The sequence below is a fragment of the Chiloscyllium punctatum genome, chromosome 5 (genome assembly GCF_047496795.1).
Source record: "Chiloscyllium punctatum isolate Juve2018m chromosome 5, sChiPun1.3, whole genome shotgun sequence".
Lineage (NCBI taxonomy): Eukaryota > Metazoa > Chordata > Chondrichthyes > Orectolobiformes > Hemiscylliidae > Chiloscyllium > Chiloscyllium punctatum.
The window spans coordinates 25,340,852-25,361,443 of NC_092743.1; the positions used below are offsets into that span (position 1 = coordinate 25,340,852).

The window sequence follows — 20,592 nt, forward strand, 5'->3', positions numbered from 1 at the left end:
ATACATTTTTGCAAAAACCTAGTTGTTTTTCCTTCTAACACCTCAAAATGGCTCTCCATAGTAGTAGATGGCTTTTACGTTCTTGTTATGAGCAATAAATATTGATGGATTTCTTTAATTGATATTTTTATTGTAAGAGGTGTTTTACATCATTTCTTTTCCTTAGGGAATGGTATACATGATGCTTGCATTACCATTCTGTGGTGTTGTCTCATAGTTGGTAAGGCTACTTTTGGAATATTGCATTCAATTCTACTCTCCTTCCTATCCAAAGGATGCACTGAAACTTGAAAGGGTTCAGAAAATGTTTACAAGGACGTTGCCAGGGTTGGAGGATTTGAGCTATCAGGAGAGCTGAATAGGCTGGGGCTGTTTTCCCTGGAGCATTGCAGGCTGAGGGGTGACCTTATAGAGGTTTATAGAATCATGAGGAGCATGGATAGGATAAATAGACAAAATGTTTTCCCTGGGGTGGGGGAGTCCAGAACTAGAGGGCATAGGTTTAGGGTGAGAGGGAAAAGATATAAAAGGGACCTAAGGGACAATGTTTTCACACAGAGGGTGGTGTGTATATGGAATGAGCTGCCAGAGGAAGTAGCCATGGCTGATACAATTACAGCGTTTAACAGACATCTCAATGGATATATGAATATGAAGGGTTTAGAGGAATATGGGCCAAGTGCTGGCAAATGAGACTAGATTAGGTTAGGATATCTGGTCGGCATGGATGAGTTGAACCGAAGGGTCTGTTTCTGTACTGTACATCTCAATAACTCTACCCCCAGAAGATGCCGTGCATTCAGAATCATTTGCCACTATTTTAAAAGGAGATAGGAACAGGAGGAGGTGATCCAGTCCCTCAAGCCACTTATATTATGGCTGAGCTGACCATGGCTGAACTTCACTTTCTGCATTGTCTCCTTTCCAATCAAAATTTATTCTAATCCAGCCTCAAGAATGTTCTGTGAACTGAGTGCCACAGTGAGAATTCTAAAGGCTGATGACCACCTGAGAAAATAAAATTATCTTCACCTCAGTCTTGAATAGGAGACTGCTTTCTTAAAAGAAAGAGCTGAACCCTCTAGATTTAGATTTCCCCATGAGAGGAAATAAACTAACACCATCTGCACTGTCAAATACACCAAAATCTGGCAAGTTTCCATACAATCACGTTTCAGTCTTCTAACTTCCAACCTGCATTGACCTAACTTCCTCAAACATCATTCATCTGCTGGATAAGTATAGAATCATAGAATCCTTACAGTGTGCAAGCAGGCCATTCGGCCCACCGAAACAATACCAACCATCCGAAGAGCATCAACGTCCCTACCCTATCCCTGTAACTTTGCATTCCCCACCTAATCTGTGCACCTTTGGGCTGTGGGAAGAAACTGGAGGAAACCCATGCAAACAAGGGGAGAATGTGAAAACTCCACACAGACAGTCGCCTGAGGCTGGAATCAAACCCAGATCCCTGGTGGTTTGAGGCAGCAGTGCTAACCACTGAGCCACCAGGCCACCACATATATAACCATATATTAAGTAGCAGAGAAAGGAATTTTGTAGAGGATCAAATAGAAAACCACAGACAAAGAGAGCACATAAAATAGATTAGAGTTTGGAGATTTCGATAGAGAGAGAGTTTCTGTGAAGCAATGTGGAATTCAGAGACTGTATGAGATCTCATAAAACATCATGGCTTTTGCAGAGAGAGAGAATGACAGTGTGAGAGACAGAGAGAGAGTGAATGGGAGTGCCAATGCAATGTTTGATATTCAGAGAGAAGAACAGAGAGAACCCATAAAACATATGAACATGCAAATTACAAGAAGTAGTAAGCCATTCATCCCTTCAAGTCTGCTCCATTATTCAGTAAGATCATGGCTGATCTGTCAGTATCCTGAATTCCACATTTCTATCTATCCACGATAACATGGCTAAAGCAATATGGAATTTGGAGAAAGTGGAGAGATATAATTCCCAGGTAGCAGCACCAAGAGTGGAGCAGGAGAGAGAGAGAAAAAGAGAATACAGGAGCCCATGAATTCATGTGGAGGGAAGAGAGTGGCATCTCGGCCTGTGAGCTAGAAGAAATCAATGTGATATCACATGGACAATTGTAAGTGATTGATTGACAAGTATTCTCTCATCAATCTTTCAAAATATAATGAGTGAAAGGTTCTTTAAGTGTTACTTAGGCCTGCAAACAGTAGCAGAGCTTATGAGGAATGGGAAAAGTAATTAATTATAAATTAAGAAAAATGGATGAATTAGCACCTAATAAAATGGCAGGGTGGTTGATATGTTGAAGCTGCAGTATTTGAGAGCTGACAGATGCCAGTGTGACTGAAGGCAATTATATTTGCAGTAGGTGCCGGTAGCTTGCGGAGCTTTTGCTCAGTGTCATTGATCTGGACACAAGCTAAAGATACAGTGATGAATTACAGAGAGGGTATGTTTTCTCGTAATTCCAGAAGGCAATCATACCCTTTAAATTAAAGCATTGCATTTGGCCTATGCTTGTGACTCAGGTAAAACAGATAAGGGAATTAGAAGGTAGAAATGAGGTTACTTATTCCTTATCAAGCCTGGATATGTCTAAATGTTTGTGTGCGGACATAGGCTGCTTTCATATCTGAGGAAGTAGACAGGCAGGAAGGAGTCACAAATGATGCTGAAAATTTTGCAAACATCTGCTAACTTGACTATCTATGACCTTCTTTTGATAGTAAGCTTATTAATGAAGCAGTTTAAAATGGCTGGGCTAACAAGACCATCTTGAGGACCTCCAGAGATGTTCTGGAGCTTATTGACCTTCAACAATTACAATCATCTTCCTTTATCCTAGGTATCACTCCAATAGCTGTGAGTGTTCTGCCTGATTCCCATTAACTGTAGTTTCGCTAGAGCCCTTTGATGCCATACTTGGTTGAATGATGCCTTGATACAAATGTTAGTTACTCTCACAACACTTCTGAAGTTTTTTGTCCATGTTTGGACAAGCACTGTAATGAGGTCAGGAACCAAATGGCTTGGAAAACCCAAACTGAATGTCTGTTAGCAGGTTATTTGCAAGTGCCAGTCAATAGGACCATTAATGACCTTTTCCAGTAATAATTGATTGTAGACCAATATGGCATTGATTGATAAGGTTGCATTTGATTTTTCTACTCAGGACACACCTAAGCAATTTTCCATATTTTGGGGTAGATGCCAGTGTTATTGCTGCGCTAGAATAGCTTGGCTAAAGATTTGGCTAGTTCTGGAGCACAGGCCATCAATAGTATCCTCCAACTGTTGTTGGAGTGCACAACCTTTGAAGTGTCCAGTGTTTTCAGCCATTTCTTGACATCACGTGATGAATTGAATTGCTTGAGGACTGGCATACATCACGCTGGGGACCTCAGGAGAAGGCCAAGATGGACCAATCATTTGACGCTTCTGGGTAAATTGGATCAAATGCTTCAGCTATGCCTTTAGCGCTGATATCCTAGTCTCTCACATCATTGACGATGGGATGTTTGTGGAATGTCTTAACTGGAAATGGCAGTATTGCAGAGCTTAGATCTAATCCATTTACTGTGTAACTGCTTAACCATGTCTATTACATGCTCCCTCCACTTTTTGGCACACAATAAAGTACTGTGCAGTAGTTTCACAAGCTTGACTTTCATGTTCTCCTGCCCTCTTCATTAAACAAAGGTTGATTCATTGACTTAATGGCAATGGTAGAAGGGGGGGGGGGGGGGCGGGGAGGAGGGGTGCACTTTTGATGGCAGTGAACCTCTGGAATTCTTTATTGCAGGGGGCTGTCAAGGCTATGTTGTTAAGGATAAAGGATATTCAAGGCTGATATAAACAAATTAGTAAGGTAATTAAAAGTTGTCAAATTCAGACAAGAAAGTGAAATTGAAGATGATCAGATTAGACATTGAGAATAATGAGAAAATGAACTGAAATTAGATTTACTGTCAGGTGTGGAGTTAAGTCAAGCTCAATAGTTTTTCAAAATTCTGATAGGTTTTCAGCAGTAAATAAGGATGAACAATTTCCTTTGATGGGGACATTTAATAAACAAGAGGGCAGAAATCAAGGTAGTACTCACCCTGGAAAATAAACCTAGATTTATGAAAATTTCCTAATAATGTGGGTTCTTTACATATCGGTGAGTGAACTGCAAGTTTACAACATTTTTACACTTATCAATTATTAGAACAGTTCATTAATTGCACATGGAGTGAATATGTGACTGTCAGTGTGAGTAGGAGAAAGTCCTGATGAAGGGTTTATGCCTGAAATGTCGATTCTCCTTCTCCTCTGATGCTGCCTGACCTGCTGTGCTTTTCTAGCGGCACACTCTCGACTTTGTCAGTGTGAGTAGTTCTGATTGGCCATGGCTTTACAAAGAAAATTAGTAACTGTGTGAACTATGAGAGTGTGGAAGAAACAAAGGCACAATCTGAGTATGGACAGTCAGATGAAGCTTGTCAATGGTATTGTGTTCAGTTGACGTTAACTGCCCTGCGAAGTGGCCTAGCAAGCCAGTATCAATTGTTCAGGAGGTGTGTGCACCATTGCTTTCTATGGGAACATGGAATGGACTAAAACTGTTGATCCTGCCAGCAAAGTCTAACTCACAAGAATGAGTAATAACACAAAGTAATTTTGTTTTAAGTTTCAGTATAAATAGGACATTTCATGTAATTAAAAGAGGTAACTTCATTTGATTATGGTTCTGTAATAACATAGTTTCAATCATTATAGGGATGAAAGACTTTAATTATTTAAAGAAACTGGAAAAGTTAGGATTTATCTTAGGGCTGAGAAGTTTAAGGGGAACTTGAATAGTTTTTCAAAATTCTGACAGGTTTTCAGAAGTAAATAAGGAAGAACAATTTCCTTTGGTGGGACGATTCAATAAAGAGGCCAGAAATCAAACGAAATTGTCCAGAACAAGATGACATTGATTTAGGGTAAGAGGGGAAAAATTTAAAAGGGAACTAAGGGGCAACTTTTTCACACAGAGGGTGGTGCATGTATGGCATGAGCTGCCAGAGAAAGTGGTGGAGGCTAGTACAATTACAATGTTTAAAAGACATCTGGATAAGTAGATGAATAGGAAGAGTTAGAGAGATAGGGGCCAAGTGCCAGCAAATGGGACTAGATTAGGTTACGATATTTGGTCGGCATGGACAAGTTGGACTGAAAGGTCTATTTCCGTACTGTACATCTCTATGACTCTCTGACAAGAGGGTCAGAGGAGAGAATGAGGAGGAACATTACAAGGCAGTAGTTTACACAATTCTGGACTTCCCTGGTTGAAAGGTTGTTGTATTCAAATTCAGTGGTAACTTTCAAAAGGGGATTAAATGTATCCTTGAAAAGGAAAGCCTTGCAGTGACTTGGGGGATGGTGTGGGCTAGTGGAACTAATTGGATAGCTCCTCAAAGGTGGACTATGTGGTATCCTTCTGTTCAGCTTAATTACAGAAATGAACAAGTTGTTTGATAAATCATGAGCAAAGAATTAAACAAATATCAGGGAAGATTATCGATTGGACAAAATCCATTTTCTCTTGCATTGTTATGCAAAAGCAACTATGTTTGGAAGTAGGTGCATATGTAAGAAAGATTCAGTTGTTTTTGAAATTCTGCTGCCAGACTAAAGAATGATTGTTTTTGTCACTGGGTATTACTAAAAATGATCGTTTCCAGAAGAACACCAGCTCACCATGCATGGATATCCTGTTTAATGTGCAAGCTAGACAATTATCTCTTTTGGAAGAAGATTGATGCTTATGGAAATTAGTATAGTCTGAGGTGAGCACAATGATAATAATTATTATGATTCCTTTCTTGTTGTGTCTGGAAGAAGGAGTATTGTTCCCAAGGACAGCAACCAAAATCCACACTGAGTCATAATGTGTTCATAACTAAGTGTCTCATTCGGTTACTTTGGACTTCAGAATATATTTATACAAAATTTTCTTTCATGATTGTGTGGAGATTTAATTGTGACCAGAATATACTTGGCAGACTGAAAAGCATTTAGATGTTTTACACATTCTTATGTATGCACAAAAAAACTCTGCAAAAATACAATAATTGATTAAATAAAGCATTCATCAGAAAGCAGAATAAAACATGATCAAAGTTAAACACTCAGTCTCTTATGACTTCTGAATGACAAGAATAATTCTGTTCTGTATAGAAGCTCTGCAACAGGCACCAGACTTGGGAAGCATGTCTTTGAGTCAGAGAGGTTCATTATCTGTTTAATTTCAAATGGTTGCCAAGAACCACACTTTATATCATAATCTGGTGTTTGTCAAGACATCGTGAACTGTGGTTCATAATTGGCATACTGTTAGGAAAGAGACGCTGAGCTCCAGTTTGGCACATTTGATTAGATAATATCAGAACAGTAACAGTGGCAACAGTCCAGTCATGGCCACACAGCAGATATTTGGTATGGGAACTGCAGAAGAAACATTGTTCTTCAATAATCCCACAGGAAATCACTGAATTGTTAAAGGACAAACTCGGCAGAAAATGAGGGCAAATAGAGAGGTGACTGGGCAGCACAGTCAGCTTTTGTTTGAGCTTAGTTGTGTAACGTCACTGTGCTTGGCTCCCCTGACTTTACTTGTTAAAGGAGCTCCTTGCCATATTGTGGTCTTCTGATGCAGAACATAAAGTCCTCATTTCCTGTGGTAGAATAAAAAATGAAATAAGAACAAGCAAATTGTTATTCGTCGCTATTGAACAAAGCAGCACTGGGCCATGGCCCAAATGCTGAGCCCAAGTCCATTGAACTGAGAGCCAAATTGAAAAGACTGGAATCATACATTCAAGTCATCACCACTGTTAAAGGTCTTCCTTAGCTCCGAGCTAATTTGCTTAGTCTTGGTTTCTCGTACACAGCACAGTCTGTTATACACAAAAGAAAGCCTAAAGAAGCAAAGTTGGGCTGGACTGAACCCATTAGATTTAAACAGAATTGAATTCCTAGGATGTGCCAATGTTTTGTTTAACCAAGTCCTGTAGAGTTAAAGAATGAACAGTGGAACAGCTTGTTACTCATGCTTCTCAAATGCACTAATTGGAACAAAGAAGGTTTATCCACATTTTGTATTTCAGTACAAAGTGACTAGGATCAATTTTTCATGCAGGCGCGTTTAACCACAAGTGAGCAGTTCACCTGCAGTGTAAATCTAATCATCTATCGTCAACTCAATGCCATTATTTTTGACAACTCTTTGCCCAGCTCAGACCTTTGTATGGTATTAGAATAATAGGAGTGACCAGCAAACTGTGAAATGAAAATGACATTTATGAGGAATTTACCCTTAAAAAAGGTAAGTGCCGTTATTATATTTGAGCTTTGAAAATGCTCAAAAGGCATTCTGAAAAATTAGCAGTTGACTGATGAGAGAGAGGAGGATGAAGTGCCAAAATGAAAGAAAAGGTGACAATAAACAGAGTTCGGAAATAAAACAAATTCTACAGGAGGGAGTGGGAGGGGGTTCAGTTCAGAGCATCCAGCATCTGACACCTTGTCAAGGACTGATCAAGTAGAAGTTGTCTGTCTGGGGTGGTTGCAAGCTGGTTTCCCACTCCAGGGCACACTTTAAAATTATTGTTGTAAAATGCTGAGGGAGGATTTGGAGGCATTTATAAAGCCAGGGCACAATATCACTGACTGCTGTATGTTCGATGCAGCACTGGTGGCCTTGCAGCAAATGGATCCTTGCAGGCTTGAAATCTGAGAGTCCCTATTTTCATTGCCAGTGAGGTGTACATATTTATTTGATAGCATTTTACCAGATTCAGATAATCATAGTTGGTCTAGGTGATGATTGTGCCTCCTTGATAGGCAGCACCATTTAAAATATGACATGCTGCAACTGATGTGCTTCCAAAGACTTATCCTACATTAAAGTAAGTCAGATCATGAAGACAGTATTTCTGCAATTGGTTCTCTTTTTGCGGCCTACCTTCAGAATGAAAGCTTCACATGCACTTATCTTCTGAATAAAGATTGATGTGTATGTTTGTTTATAAATTTAGGTAGGAACTAACCAAATCTGGTGCAGTATCAACATTTTTGTTTCTCAGCACGTTTAATTAAAATCTATTCACCACTGTAAGACTTTTGATGGCTCCAAGTGACAAATAGTTACCAAAAATTGGTCATTGAAGTTAAGGTAATTTATTATTGATAAATATGGGCATAGCAATTGGATAAGGTATATAGTAATTCACTCAAACCAATCTACTATTCTGTTTTCACAATAGGTTAAAGCTTTTATTTTCAATGTCCTTCATCTTGTCCTCAAATGATAATATCTTAATGACGTATACTTCCATGGCTATGATCTGCACCCCGAACAATATGATCATTACCAAAATGTATTAGCCTTGGTTCAATAATAGCAATCTTGCCTCTGAGTCAGAGGTTGTGGATTCATCTCACTTCAAGACTTCACTGCCTAAACTATACTGACAGGTTTGTGCAATATTGAAGAAATAGTACACTATAAGTGCCTTGCCTTTTGGATGAGGAATTCAACTAAATTAGATGAACATGAAGTATCCCAAGTTTCTTTTGTTCTTGAATCAACATGACCAAACACTCATTGCTTTTTTTGGCAGTTTTGTTGCACATAAGTTATTTATTGACATTATATGAGTTATTACATTTCAAAACGAATTCCTCTGTTGTTAGAATGAAATATGTTGTATGGTTGTGAAATATTGCACATAAATTAACAGTTCTTTCCTTCTCCATCTATTTGCGAGGCTCAGTGATCATTGATTGGGACCTTTGACCTAGACATGTCCATATCAATCACTGAACGGAAATCAGGAATTGAACCATCGCCAAGCATTTCCCCTATCTTTTTCAGAAATCCAAAGGTCAATTTTAGTAGCCATAACTCCACTCTACCAGCTAACTTAACCAATACATGGTTCAAATCTATAATCTTTATGCTTTGTATGGTTTAGATGCACATACATTCTTCATTGCAAATGATAGACACGTGCATGGTACCATATGGATATCTATCCATGTTATTTCAAAAATTATTATTTCCCAGTGTGGGAGAGCAAATTTTGTGTATTAAGACAGCATACATTTTTGAGCAGAATGGAGAGATGATTGAAGCAGAGTTGCTGTACAGACAGTTTATGGCACGCCAAGACCATCTAATTTATACTAATTGCCTTTTTCAGCACCCCAAATTTTCACACATAAACCGAATCATAAATTGAGATCAAGACCTTGTTGTTCTGTTTTCAGTCCATGGTGTCTGGGAGGAATGGTCGCCATGGAGCTTGTGCTCCTCCACATGTGGAAGGGGTCACCGAGATCGTACCCGTTCCTGCATCCAACCTCAATTTGGAGGGAATCCCTGTGAAGGACCTGAGAAGCAAACCAAGTTCTGCAACATTGCACTTTGTCCCGGTATGCTGTTTATTACATTTACAATTAATTCAGAGGCAGCATTCAAGATTAATTTTAATCCATCAGTTGTGAAAACAACAGAGTTTTTTTTTACTTCACCTGATTTTATTGCCCATTGAAATGCAATATTGGGCTGTGTGTAAATCTGGTTTTCAGTTCAATCCTATGGGTTTTCAGTTAGATTAAAATTACCTCCTTAGATATTGTTACAATCCATGTGCAGAAACCTTGAACCAAAGTAAATTTACCATATAACACCAAAATAACAATTTCACTTCTTGTAACTAGCACTTTAACAGTTATTAGACACAAGTTAACAGGAAAATGTATGTCAAATGAAAAGGTAAATTGCCATTAAATAGTCAAGATAACACCAAACATCTTGCTAAAAGCCAAAAAAAAAATCACTTTCTAGAGACAATGTGTGCTGCGGCAGTTAAAGAGGTAACTCACCACCATCTTGTCAAGGGCAACTAGGGATGGGCAATAAATGCTGACCAGTCAAAAATGCCTACATCTCACAAACAAATAAAAAATAAAGACATATGGCACTGAGTGCACGGCCAGAGCTTTCCACATTCTGAGTGAAGAAAAGCTTCGTCATCTCAGTTCTAGAATTGATTTGCTCAAAAGCTGGGCTTCCCAACCATTTGACAAATTAGATTAGATTACTTTACAGTGTGGAAACAGGCCCTTCGGCCCAACAAGTCCACACCGACCCGTCGAAGCGTAACCCACCCATTCCCCTACATTTACCACTTACCTAACACTACGGACAATTTAGCATGGCCAATTCACCTGATCTGCACATCTTTGGACTGTGGGAGGAAACCGGAGCACCTGGAGGAAACCCACGCAGACACGGGGAGAATGTGCAAACTCCACACAGTCAGTTGCCTGAGGCAGGAATTGAACCCAGGTCTCTGGTGCTGTGAGGCAGCAGTGCTAACCACTGTGCCACCGTGCCACCCATTAAGACTAACCATAACCTAATGCAACTTTTGCCGATAAAAATCTGGTATTTTAGCCCAAGTCTTCCGAATACACACATGTCCTATAATTGAGATCTTGTCGGTAAACTTCAGATGGGTAATCTGAAGGACTATAAGCCAATCCTCAGCTAGCCTGTGAGATGGTCTTCACTTATGAAGTGATCACATTCAAAGAACTTTATGGCTGTTTGCCCAGAACATCTGTGTGAGGCAAGCTCTTCGGTTGAGGGTGTACATTAAGAAGTTAACTGATGCAGATCACTATACACGCACCAACATCTGCTCTACATCCATGATTTTAGCTCATGAAACCTTTAAATCATCCTCTACAACAATTTAATCTACTTCTTGCCCAACTTGATAACCTGGAATTAATTTGACAACAGTCAGACATCACAATCTGACAATATTATGGTAAAATTATCCCTGTAAAACTTCAGTCTCAACAGCCTGTGCTGGCTTTTCTGAAATTACTGGAGATCCCACTAACTTATACCCAGCCAATTTGTCTCTTAACAAGAAATCAACGCCTTCAGCAAGTGTATTAAGAATAATGCCCACAATAACAGAACAAAGTAGTTAAGCCACATTTTATATTAACCATACACAAGGGAACTGGCAAACAATTCCCATGAATGATGTAAATCATTATCTTTTATTTTTCAGTACCTTCAGCAATACTTTGGAAGAATTCTTACAACCTGGCAACATAGGATCAGCATTGTAGCCAATCTCAAACAATAATTGTTAATTGTTTACCTCACTCGATGAACATGGGGATACTTTATCCTCAACCAAAATCTCTATAGCTTTCTATCCTCTGATTCATTCTCTCAGTGAGTTTATGGGAGAGCCCATGATTGTCATAAACATTACTGGGAATGCTCCATAACTGGGAAAATACAACAGTTTCCTTTTTTATTCTTTAACCTCCAGCATTCAACTTCTTATGAGTCATTGAGTCACAGCAACGTATAGCATAGCAAAAGGCCCTTCAACCCAACACATCTGTGCTGGCCAAAACAGCCGCCCTAACTGAAATAACTGCATGGGGGTTGATATCTCATCACCAAGTCATCTATTATTTGCAAGTCCATAGTACATGGACTTGACCAGCCAGCTCAGAGCAAGTCCCCAGAGTGAGGAGACACTCTGAGTCTCCTGTCATATTAGATTAGATTACAAGATTACAGTGTGGAAACAGGCCCTTCAGCCCAACAAGTCACAATGACCCGCCGAAGCTCAACCCACCCAGACCCACTCCCCCACATTTACCCCTTCACCTAACACTACGGGCAATTTACCATGGCCAATTCACCTAACCTGCACATTTTTGGATTGTGGGAGGAAACCGGAGCACCCGGAGGAAACCCATGCAGACACAGGGAGAATGTGCAAACTCCACACACAGAGTTGCCTGAGGCGGGAATTGAACCCTGGTCTCTGGCGCTGTGAGGCTACAGTGCTAACCACTGTGCCACCGTGCCACCCATATCTGTCAGCCAGGGCTCCTTAATTGGCCCAGGTTAACAGTCCCAATTAAGGATCTCATACTCAATGTGATCCTCCTGGCCCTCATTATAATCAGTACACTCATCCTAGTCTAACCCTAGAGAATTAGCACATTGGTCCATTTCAATGAAACATGAACCTTCACATTTACTAACCTGAGAGGACTAGATGTTTACCTTCTCCACTATTTTCAGCATAGTTTCTTCTCAACATCAATATTGAATCTGCTCTCATTCCAATTTATTTGCAAGGTTCAAAACTGGGACCTGTTAGTAAACATCTTGTCACTTGATTCATGTTCATATGCCATTACTGAGGATTCCCGTATTACGCAAGACTTTATTACCAAAGAGACAGTATTTTTGATTTCCTGCACCAACATCATTTTTCTAAGTTTATCTAAGTTCTGCTCCGCTTTAATGGATCTACACCATCCACCAACTGGCATTTCCTTTACCCTGAAAAATTCTACATATGTCTGGTCGGTTTGCATTCTCAGTTTTCTACATTTCTGCCTTTAGGTCACTAACTAAGTATTGAATTTGGCAATCTATATTTTCTCATTGTCAAATGCATTGCTGAAATAGAGGATTATACACAAAGCTATCCATACCTAAACACTTTGTAAGAGCGCAGTTTTGTGGCAGTTTGCTTAAAGGACATTTCACTCCCGCTTCTCTAAATTTATGTACAAAGGAGAAATTCTCTGAATCAGCTTTGACGCTCAGACAAAGATCAGAGTGGGCCATTTGGCTCATCAAGTCAGCTCTGCTATTCAATGAAATCATGGTTGATCTGACAATCCTCAACTCCACTTTCCTTCTTTTCCAATGCACACTTCATCACCTGAGTGATTAAAAAATCTGTCTGACTGTCGAGACCTGTGACAATTCCTTGTTAACTTAACTTCACCTAATTGGAAATCAATGCACCATTTTGATTTCCACTGTCCTCCCCTTTTTCTAAGTCAATCTTTTATTAGTTCTATTGCATTTCCAGTTATGGCCTGTTGTGTTTTATTATTAACAAACTATTCCGTTCTTCCCTAAGCCCCTGCTGCTGAGCAAATTCTTTAAAGATTCCATTCACCTGAACTCCGAATTTTATGTTCAACCCCACATGCTTTGCTACAGTCTGTAAATCATTATTTTTGCAACTTGTTTCAAGTCACATCAAGACTATTTCTTGCAATTAAGACTTGAACCTCTGAAGTACACATGTATGAAGTGGACTTTAATGTTGTTATGAACCAATGGGGAGGGCAGGGGGGAACCATAAATCAAAATATTTTTACCAAGTTACCTAAGAAATTCCCAATATTTCATTTTTTAAAGCTTAATTCTAACATGAATTAGAACCAATGCAAGCTAAACTTAAGTTAACAAGCAAATGATAATTGAAATGAAAAGGTATTTATGTATGTGATACAACAATAACTGCAAGACTCCCAAAACTGGAACACCATATGGAGGTCTGAAGTCCTCTACTCTGGTTCAGCTATGTAGGATCTCCCACTTTCCCAATCATTTGATTCAGTCATCAAGTTCTATTCAGTGATAGCTACATTGCATCTAAACTCTCTGAAGATGGTCATCCTTTGATAAGAACTGTCCTGCAGAACCTCCTCCTTTATATTTATGACACACTCGGTGGCTCTGATTTCTGGTACAATGTCCCTCTATTCACTCCATAATTGGTAGCCTGATCCATGGCATCCACATTCTTTACTCTAAGATTGCCTCTTTACAGCACATTCCTTCCCCATCTTCTCTTTGTTGTCAAAACATTCCCTCAAATTCTGTTGTATCAAACAGGCAATTAAATGCATTGATTCTTAAATAGCTTATTGAACACAATAAACCTAATTACACGGGTCAGATATTTTGCTTCTGATTCATTAAAATGGATATCTGATTCAGATGATAAAATCTTAAATGAGTAAATATAAACTAGCAAAATTTGGGTTTGAGGACCGAGCCTTGTGTGACCTCACTAGTTATGTCTTGTCAACCGGAAACACATAACTAGCGCAGTGCTGCATTGGTAACAAACACGGGACATTGAGTAAATTTAAGGAGAAGATTTGCTGGTTTTTAATTAATAATGAGTTCAAAGGTTGTGGGGAGCAGGCAGGAAAGTAGAGTTGAGGCCAAGATGAGATCAGCCATGATCATAACAAGTGGTGTAGCAGGTTTGAGGACCTAAATTGACTACTCCAGCTCATAATTCCTATATTTATCCCTGGACTGTACTCAGGTCAGATGATTTTGCCAAAAGTGATAACAGAACAGCGTAATTGGCTTTTTTTTTAAAATGGAAGAAAATCTTTGGGGTTTTCACTCCTGATTTCCAAAGCATACTAGGTATGAGCCAAGTGCTGGACAATGGAATTAAAAGAGTTAGATGGTTTTTTTTTGACTGGCATGGACATAATGGGCCAAAAGCCTTTTTTGGTGCTGTGGATTTCTATTCCTTTATTTCCACCAATGAAAATGCATTCCAGGTGAGGACAGCTTCACCTGTGAAGTAAATTGTTTTATTGTCATACAAAATTGTGAAAGTTAACCAGTTACAGTTAAGTAATCTCTTCAATATAGTAAAAGACCTTAAAATATTTCATGAGTGCAATCAAATAAAAATTGTCTCAGAGCCGAAGATTAGAATGGGTGACAAAATATTTGATCAAAGTGGTACAGACATATGACGTAGACTATACTGCTATAGTTAGTTGTGAATATAATTAGAAGAAAGACACAATAACAAAATAAAATCTTGCCAGATTTTGAGAACAGGAAAGAATCAATTAGGACCAATGAACAAGTCCCTTTGATGACAGTTGGGATGGATTTTATCCCAAGAGAAATAGTTTGAGTTGGGGAATTTCACAACTCACTAGACCCAGCTTGGTAGAATATTTCCCTTGAACATTATCATCCAGTAACCAACTTAGGAAAACCTCACTGGCCAAGTGGAGATGAAAGATAAATGAACTGCTCATCATTTAATATGGCTGTCACTCCTGTGATACTCCAAGCTTTTAAATGTCCTGACGTATTACTGTCTTATAAAAAAAACAAGCATGCTTCTCTTCATATACCACATCAAAGATAGCTAACAAGTTAATTAACCCTTTTAAGTGTCAGTAAACAGTAAACTTGTAAATCCCTATTGAGTAGCTAAACTTTAGAAACTCAGCCAATCATTTATTATAGCATAATCCTACCCCTCAGGGTAATATTATATTCATAGAGGTCTACAGCAAAGAAAAAGGCTGTTCAGATCATCAAATCAGGTCTGTTCTAAAACAAGCACCTAATGATCCTAATCCCATTATTCAGCACTTGGCCTAGAGCCTTGAATGCCTTAGCCTCATAAGTGCACATCTCAATACTTCTTAAACATTATGATGCTTTTTGCCACCCTCACCCTTACAGGCAGTGAGTTTCAGATTCCTACCACCCTCTGGGTGAATAAAATGTTTCGTCACACCCCATCTAAACCACTGGCCTCTTACTTTAAATCTATGCATTCTGATCATTGAATGTTCACTGAGGAGAAAGGTTTATTCCTGAATACCCTGTCTATGTCCCTCATAATCTTATACATCTCAATCATGTCTCCTCTTGCTCTCGTTTGCTCCAGGGAAAATAATTCCAGTCTATCCAATCTCTCTTCACGACTGAAATCTCCAGCCCAGGCAACATCCTGGGAAATCTCCTCTGTACCCTCTCCAATGCTGTCACATATTAACAAAGAGCTCTGTTAAAATAGTATGAAAGGATAGTTTTCATAAAACCTATGTGTATCAATTGAATAATTCCAGCAGAGTTTATTTCTCACTGACAGTGACAGCCTGTTTCTTTCTAAATGAAAGAGTGGAAATTAAATAAAAAAACTTCAAATCATGACCGTTATAAGGATTGTAAATCACCATTTAAGAGTATTTACAATTCAACATTGAGTTCAAATCGCTCTCCCACCTGTGTGCTGTAAGCCCTATTCCCTTTGTTCTCCCAACAAATACTGGATCTTTTTGAAACAGGAGTGGTATTTTCACATTCAGCTCCTGCCCCCATTTTTAAAGGCTTGTCTGCTCTTCCCAACTCCATTAAAATTCAATATGAGTCTCCCTCCCTGCCTTCTCAGGCCAGTTTCTCATGAGAAAGAAAATAAAAATATTTCTTCACTTCTCCTATATTGTGTACTTTATTGATCTTCTCTATTAAATTATATCATCAGATAACCTTCAGAAGAATAAGTTTCAGCAATTTTTGTTTTATATTCATTTATATGCATTTTGATAATTAAATTACTCAGCATTGCAATCAACTTGCCAAAGATATCTTTGCTAATTCCCATCATAACCTTGAAAACGCGGTGTTTAATTTATAGTTGTTTGTTTTCTTTCCAACAAGTGGACGGGAACTGGAATGATTGGTCTAGCTGGAGTCAGTGTTCTGCCACTTGCTCAAATGGGACACAACAACGGACAAGGGAATGCAATGGGCCTTCCTTTGGTGGAGCTGAATGCCAGGGTTTCTGGTCTGAAAACAGGCCATGCTTTCCAAGACAGTGCCCAGGTAAGCTTCATTCATTCAGATTGTAGCCTGTGCTTTTTGTTAGTGAATTGTTGAGCGATACCATTTTATAAAGGGTGAGGGAAAAGCTGACAGGGAAGAGCTTCAATATTTTATTCTTGAGTCGCTGTGAACCCAAATTCAAATCTTCAGATTCTCTTATTAAGTTAAAAACTATGGACTTAATATGACTGGAAAAGTATTCAGCCCCCACAAGTCCAAGGCGCTAACTTTCTTTGTGGAAGATCTGGCATACGTCCACAAGGATGTTCCACCACTGAGTCTGTCACAGCACCAAGGGCTGCGCAGAGAGGTTCTCAATTTTCAGAATGTTTGGGAGGTATCCTTTCTAGTATTGGCACATTTTGGCCACTACCATACTGGTAAGTGACAAATAATGTAGTCCTGGAAAACAACCTCTTCTTCAAGGTTTCCTGAGCCACGAACGCATTTTGATAGGTGGATCTTTTTAAACGTTTTCTGTTTAAATGACCATTTTCCTTTTACACATTGGGGTGGGGGGTTGGTGGACTGCAGTTCAGGAACCAGAAAGGTGATATTTGAAACTGTTAAGTTTTGTTTTCGGGGCAGCTTAAATGTAATAAAAGCTGAAACCAAATAAACTTCCAAATAAACTTGGGAATTTTCCACTTCCAGCAGGAGTCCTTCCATTTAAGTGCTGGGGAGTAATGGATGTCACAATACTAACAACCCTCAATGGAATCTCACCAACCAAACTGGAATGTGGAAGCCAAATTTCTGTGCCTAAGCTTCTCAGCATAATGCTGCTTTGCAGATTTTTGGGATCCATTGTCTGAACAGGCACTTGCCTCATTTTTGTCCAGATGTTCTGCAATAGCAAATCTCAAAAACACGTTGATCACTGAACCAGTGCATATCCCCTTTTCAAGTTACAGCTTGATGTTGCAATATTTTTCTAGATACTGCCAAAGCATGGCTCACTGATATACTGAATCAGAGTCTAAAAACACACTGATTATGTAAGTGACCTGAGTCTTGTCAAATATGATGAGGTTAATAATATGGAGCTGGTAATGTTGCATAGCAACTGGTAACTCGTGAAATGATCCCTGCTTTGGCAGGATTGTTCCAGCCAATAGTTTATTGTCAGAAAAACTGAATTGAGCACCTTGCAATATGTGCTGTTATAATATGATTGTCTCCCTTGATTGGTAAGTTAGAATTTTCTGATTTGTAGTACTCTGTTTTAGCATACTGAGAGCAGGACTGACATTTACGCTGAAGAAATATGATGACAAATCTGACAGTCAATTTCATCTTTTGTAAATAGTGAAATTGGATTAGTTGTAAGGTATTTTCAGCTGAGACTTCACCCTTTTCAACACTACACTGTTGACATCCAAGTGTTGGTCCAATGCCATACACAATTCCAACATGGGCCATTTGGTGAGATGAGTTGCAAACTGCCACTCTCTCTAGAATCATAGAGTGACAGAGTCATACAGCTTGGAAACAAACTTTTCCATTCACTTAGTCCATACCGATCATGTTCCTAAGCTAAACTAGTCCAACTTGCTTGCATTTGATCCATATTCCTCCCAATATTTCCTATTCATCTACTTATTCAAATGTCTTTTAAATGTTGTAACTATACCTACATCTTTACTGTCACTGACAGTTCATTTTGCACATGAAACACTCTGTAAAAAAATTGCCAATCATGTCCTTTTTTAAAACTTCCTCCTCTCACCTTAAAAATATGCCTCCTAGTTTTGAACTCCCCCACCCTAGTGAAAAGACCCTTGCTATTCACCTTATCTATGCCCTTCATGATTTCATAAACCTCATTAAGCTCAGTCTCCTAAGCTCCAGTGAAAAAAGTCATAGCTTCTCTAACCTATTTTTATAACTCAAACCCTCCATTCCCAGCAACATCCTGGCAATTTTTTTCTGAACTGTCTCCAATTTAATAACATCCTTCCTAGATCAGCGCGACTGGAACTGCATGCTGTGCTCCAGAAAAGGCCTCATCAACATCCTGTACAACTTCAATATAATATTCTAACTCCTTTACTCAAAGGTCTGAGCAATGAAGGCAAGCATAGTTAATGCCTTCTTAACTACCGTGTCTACCTGTGACACAAATTTCAAAGCATTGTGAACTTGAACCCCTCTACATTATATTCACCAAATATGACAAGGCCTGAAGAGCACCAATCCTCTATTTTACTCTTTCCACATATAAAATAATACTAACAGGAGGTAAACTTTGAATCAACAAAATAGTAAAAGCCTTACAAGTCTTCCTGAAGTACTTTATGTTGAGTTTGCCCGCATTGCTACTCTTAGAATCCCTACAGGGTGGAAACAGGCCATTCAGCCCAACAAGCCCACACTGGACCCTCTGATGAATAACTCACCCAGATAGGTTTACCCTCAACTAATGCACCTAACCTACACATCGTGATCACTATGGGGAATTTAGCATGGCCAATTCACCTGACCTGCATATCTTTGGATTGTGGGAGGAAACCAGAGCGCCCGGACGAAACCCAAGCAGACACAGAAAGAATGTGCAAACTCCACAAAGACAGTCACTTGAGGTTGGAATCAAACTCGGATCCCTGGTGCTGTGAGGCAGTGGTGCTAACCGCTGAGCCACTATGCCACCCTAAAGCTTTCATTTCTTTAAAGATATACTTTTGCCCCCATCACTTAAAAATGCATGTCAAATTTTCTTTTCAGAATTGCCTAAAGCTCCAACCACGAGGTATCACTTTGACAAATGAGAACATGAGTGCTCACTTCAATGATTTTTTTTAATACAAGCATAAAATATAATAAAACTGTCTAACTGTAGGATAGAGTAAGTTGATGCTGCATGTGGGATATCTCCAAAGTGGAGACTACTGGAACTCCAGACATCATGCTCTCTTCAAATTGAGATCCATTAGCAACTTTGACTTTTTGTTTTACAGTGGATGGGAAATGGCAAAAATGGAATAACTGGGAACCATGCACCAAAAGCTGTGATGGTGGGACACAGCTTCGAGTGAGGGTCTGCTCTGGGCCATTTTTTGGAGGACTGCAATGTGATGGACCTCAGGAGGAGTACAGATTGTGCAATGACAAAAAGTGCCCAGGTAAAGATTTTGGGCTGTGGATGTATTCTAACCTAAACTTAAATGAGTGTGATGCATTTGGGAAAAGCTTTTGTGTCATAACTTTCTGTATTTATCGACTGAGGAAGCTGTTGGTCATAGTTTCTATTCCACTAACGATGACCCACTGAGGATCTGCAATGTGCATTTACAAGCATAACCATGAAAATGAGTAATTATATGGTTTTGAGAAAATTGAGACATAGAACTATTTAAAACAGCAATTAAAGAGTTGAAAGACAAAAAGAGATTTAGCAAGAATGAGATATCAGGAGAAATTGAAGAGACTAAGCTTTATTTTTCTGAAATGAGGAAATTGAAACATGACCTGGTAGACATCTTCTTAATTTTTATTTTGCAATTCTGAATGTGTTCAACAGTGTAAAGATAGAGAATATTCTTTCAAAAAAATTAATAGCTAGGGGTCATAACTGGAGAAGAGCCTCTAACAAATTTAATTTTAAAAAATCAGGAAAACCCTCTGTACTCAGAATAGTGGAAATTGAAAGAGTATTGAGAAGAATTGCATAGATATATTCAAAGCAAACCAGATATGTACGTAAGGAAGAAGGGCATGTCAACTGCATGGGAGGAGGCTCATGTGGAGCACAAATAAACCTTATTGAAAGGTCGTGAACCTCTGCCGCAAATTTAATTTTAATTTCATGGCACAGAATGCAGAGTTAGTTGTTTGAGTTCGAAATGCTTAAGGGAATTTTAATTTTTTTAGAATTTATTCTTTCATTGCATGTGAGCATCACTCAGCAAGGCAAACATTTGTTACCCATATTTAAATTGTCCCTTGAACTGACCACCTTGCATGTCAGAAAGCTTTTCAGAGTGAAGCACATTGGCTTGGGTATGGATTCAGTTATCAGTCAGACCAGGTAAAGATTTCCT

General features: G+C 39.0%; 1 protein-coding gene across 13 annotated transcripts in view; it reads left to right on the forward strand.

Annotated features, from left to right (window-relative positions):
• adgrb1a (adhesion G protein-coupled receptor B1a) overlaps window positions 1-20,592 on the forward strand; it is a 563,161-nt gene that overhangs the window by 228,746 nt on the left and 313,823 nt on the right. For all 13 annotated transcript variants that reach the window (XM_072569963.1, XM_072569962.1, XM_072569956.1 and 10 more), the window contains 3 exons: window positions 9,304-9,468; window positions 16,388-16,552; window positions 19,510-19,674. In XM_072569963.1, the coding sequence (XP_072426064.1) occupies window positions 9,304-9,468; window positions 16,388-16,552; window positions 19,510-19,674 (495 nt within the window). The remainder of the gene's footprint in view (window positions 1-9,303; window positions 9,469-16,387; window positions 16,553-19,509; window positions 19,675-20,592) is intronic.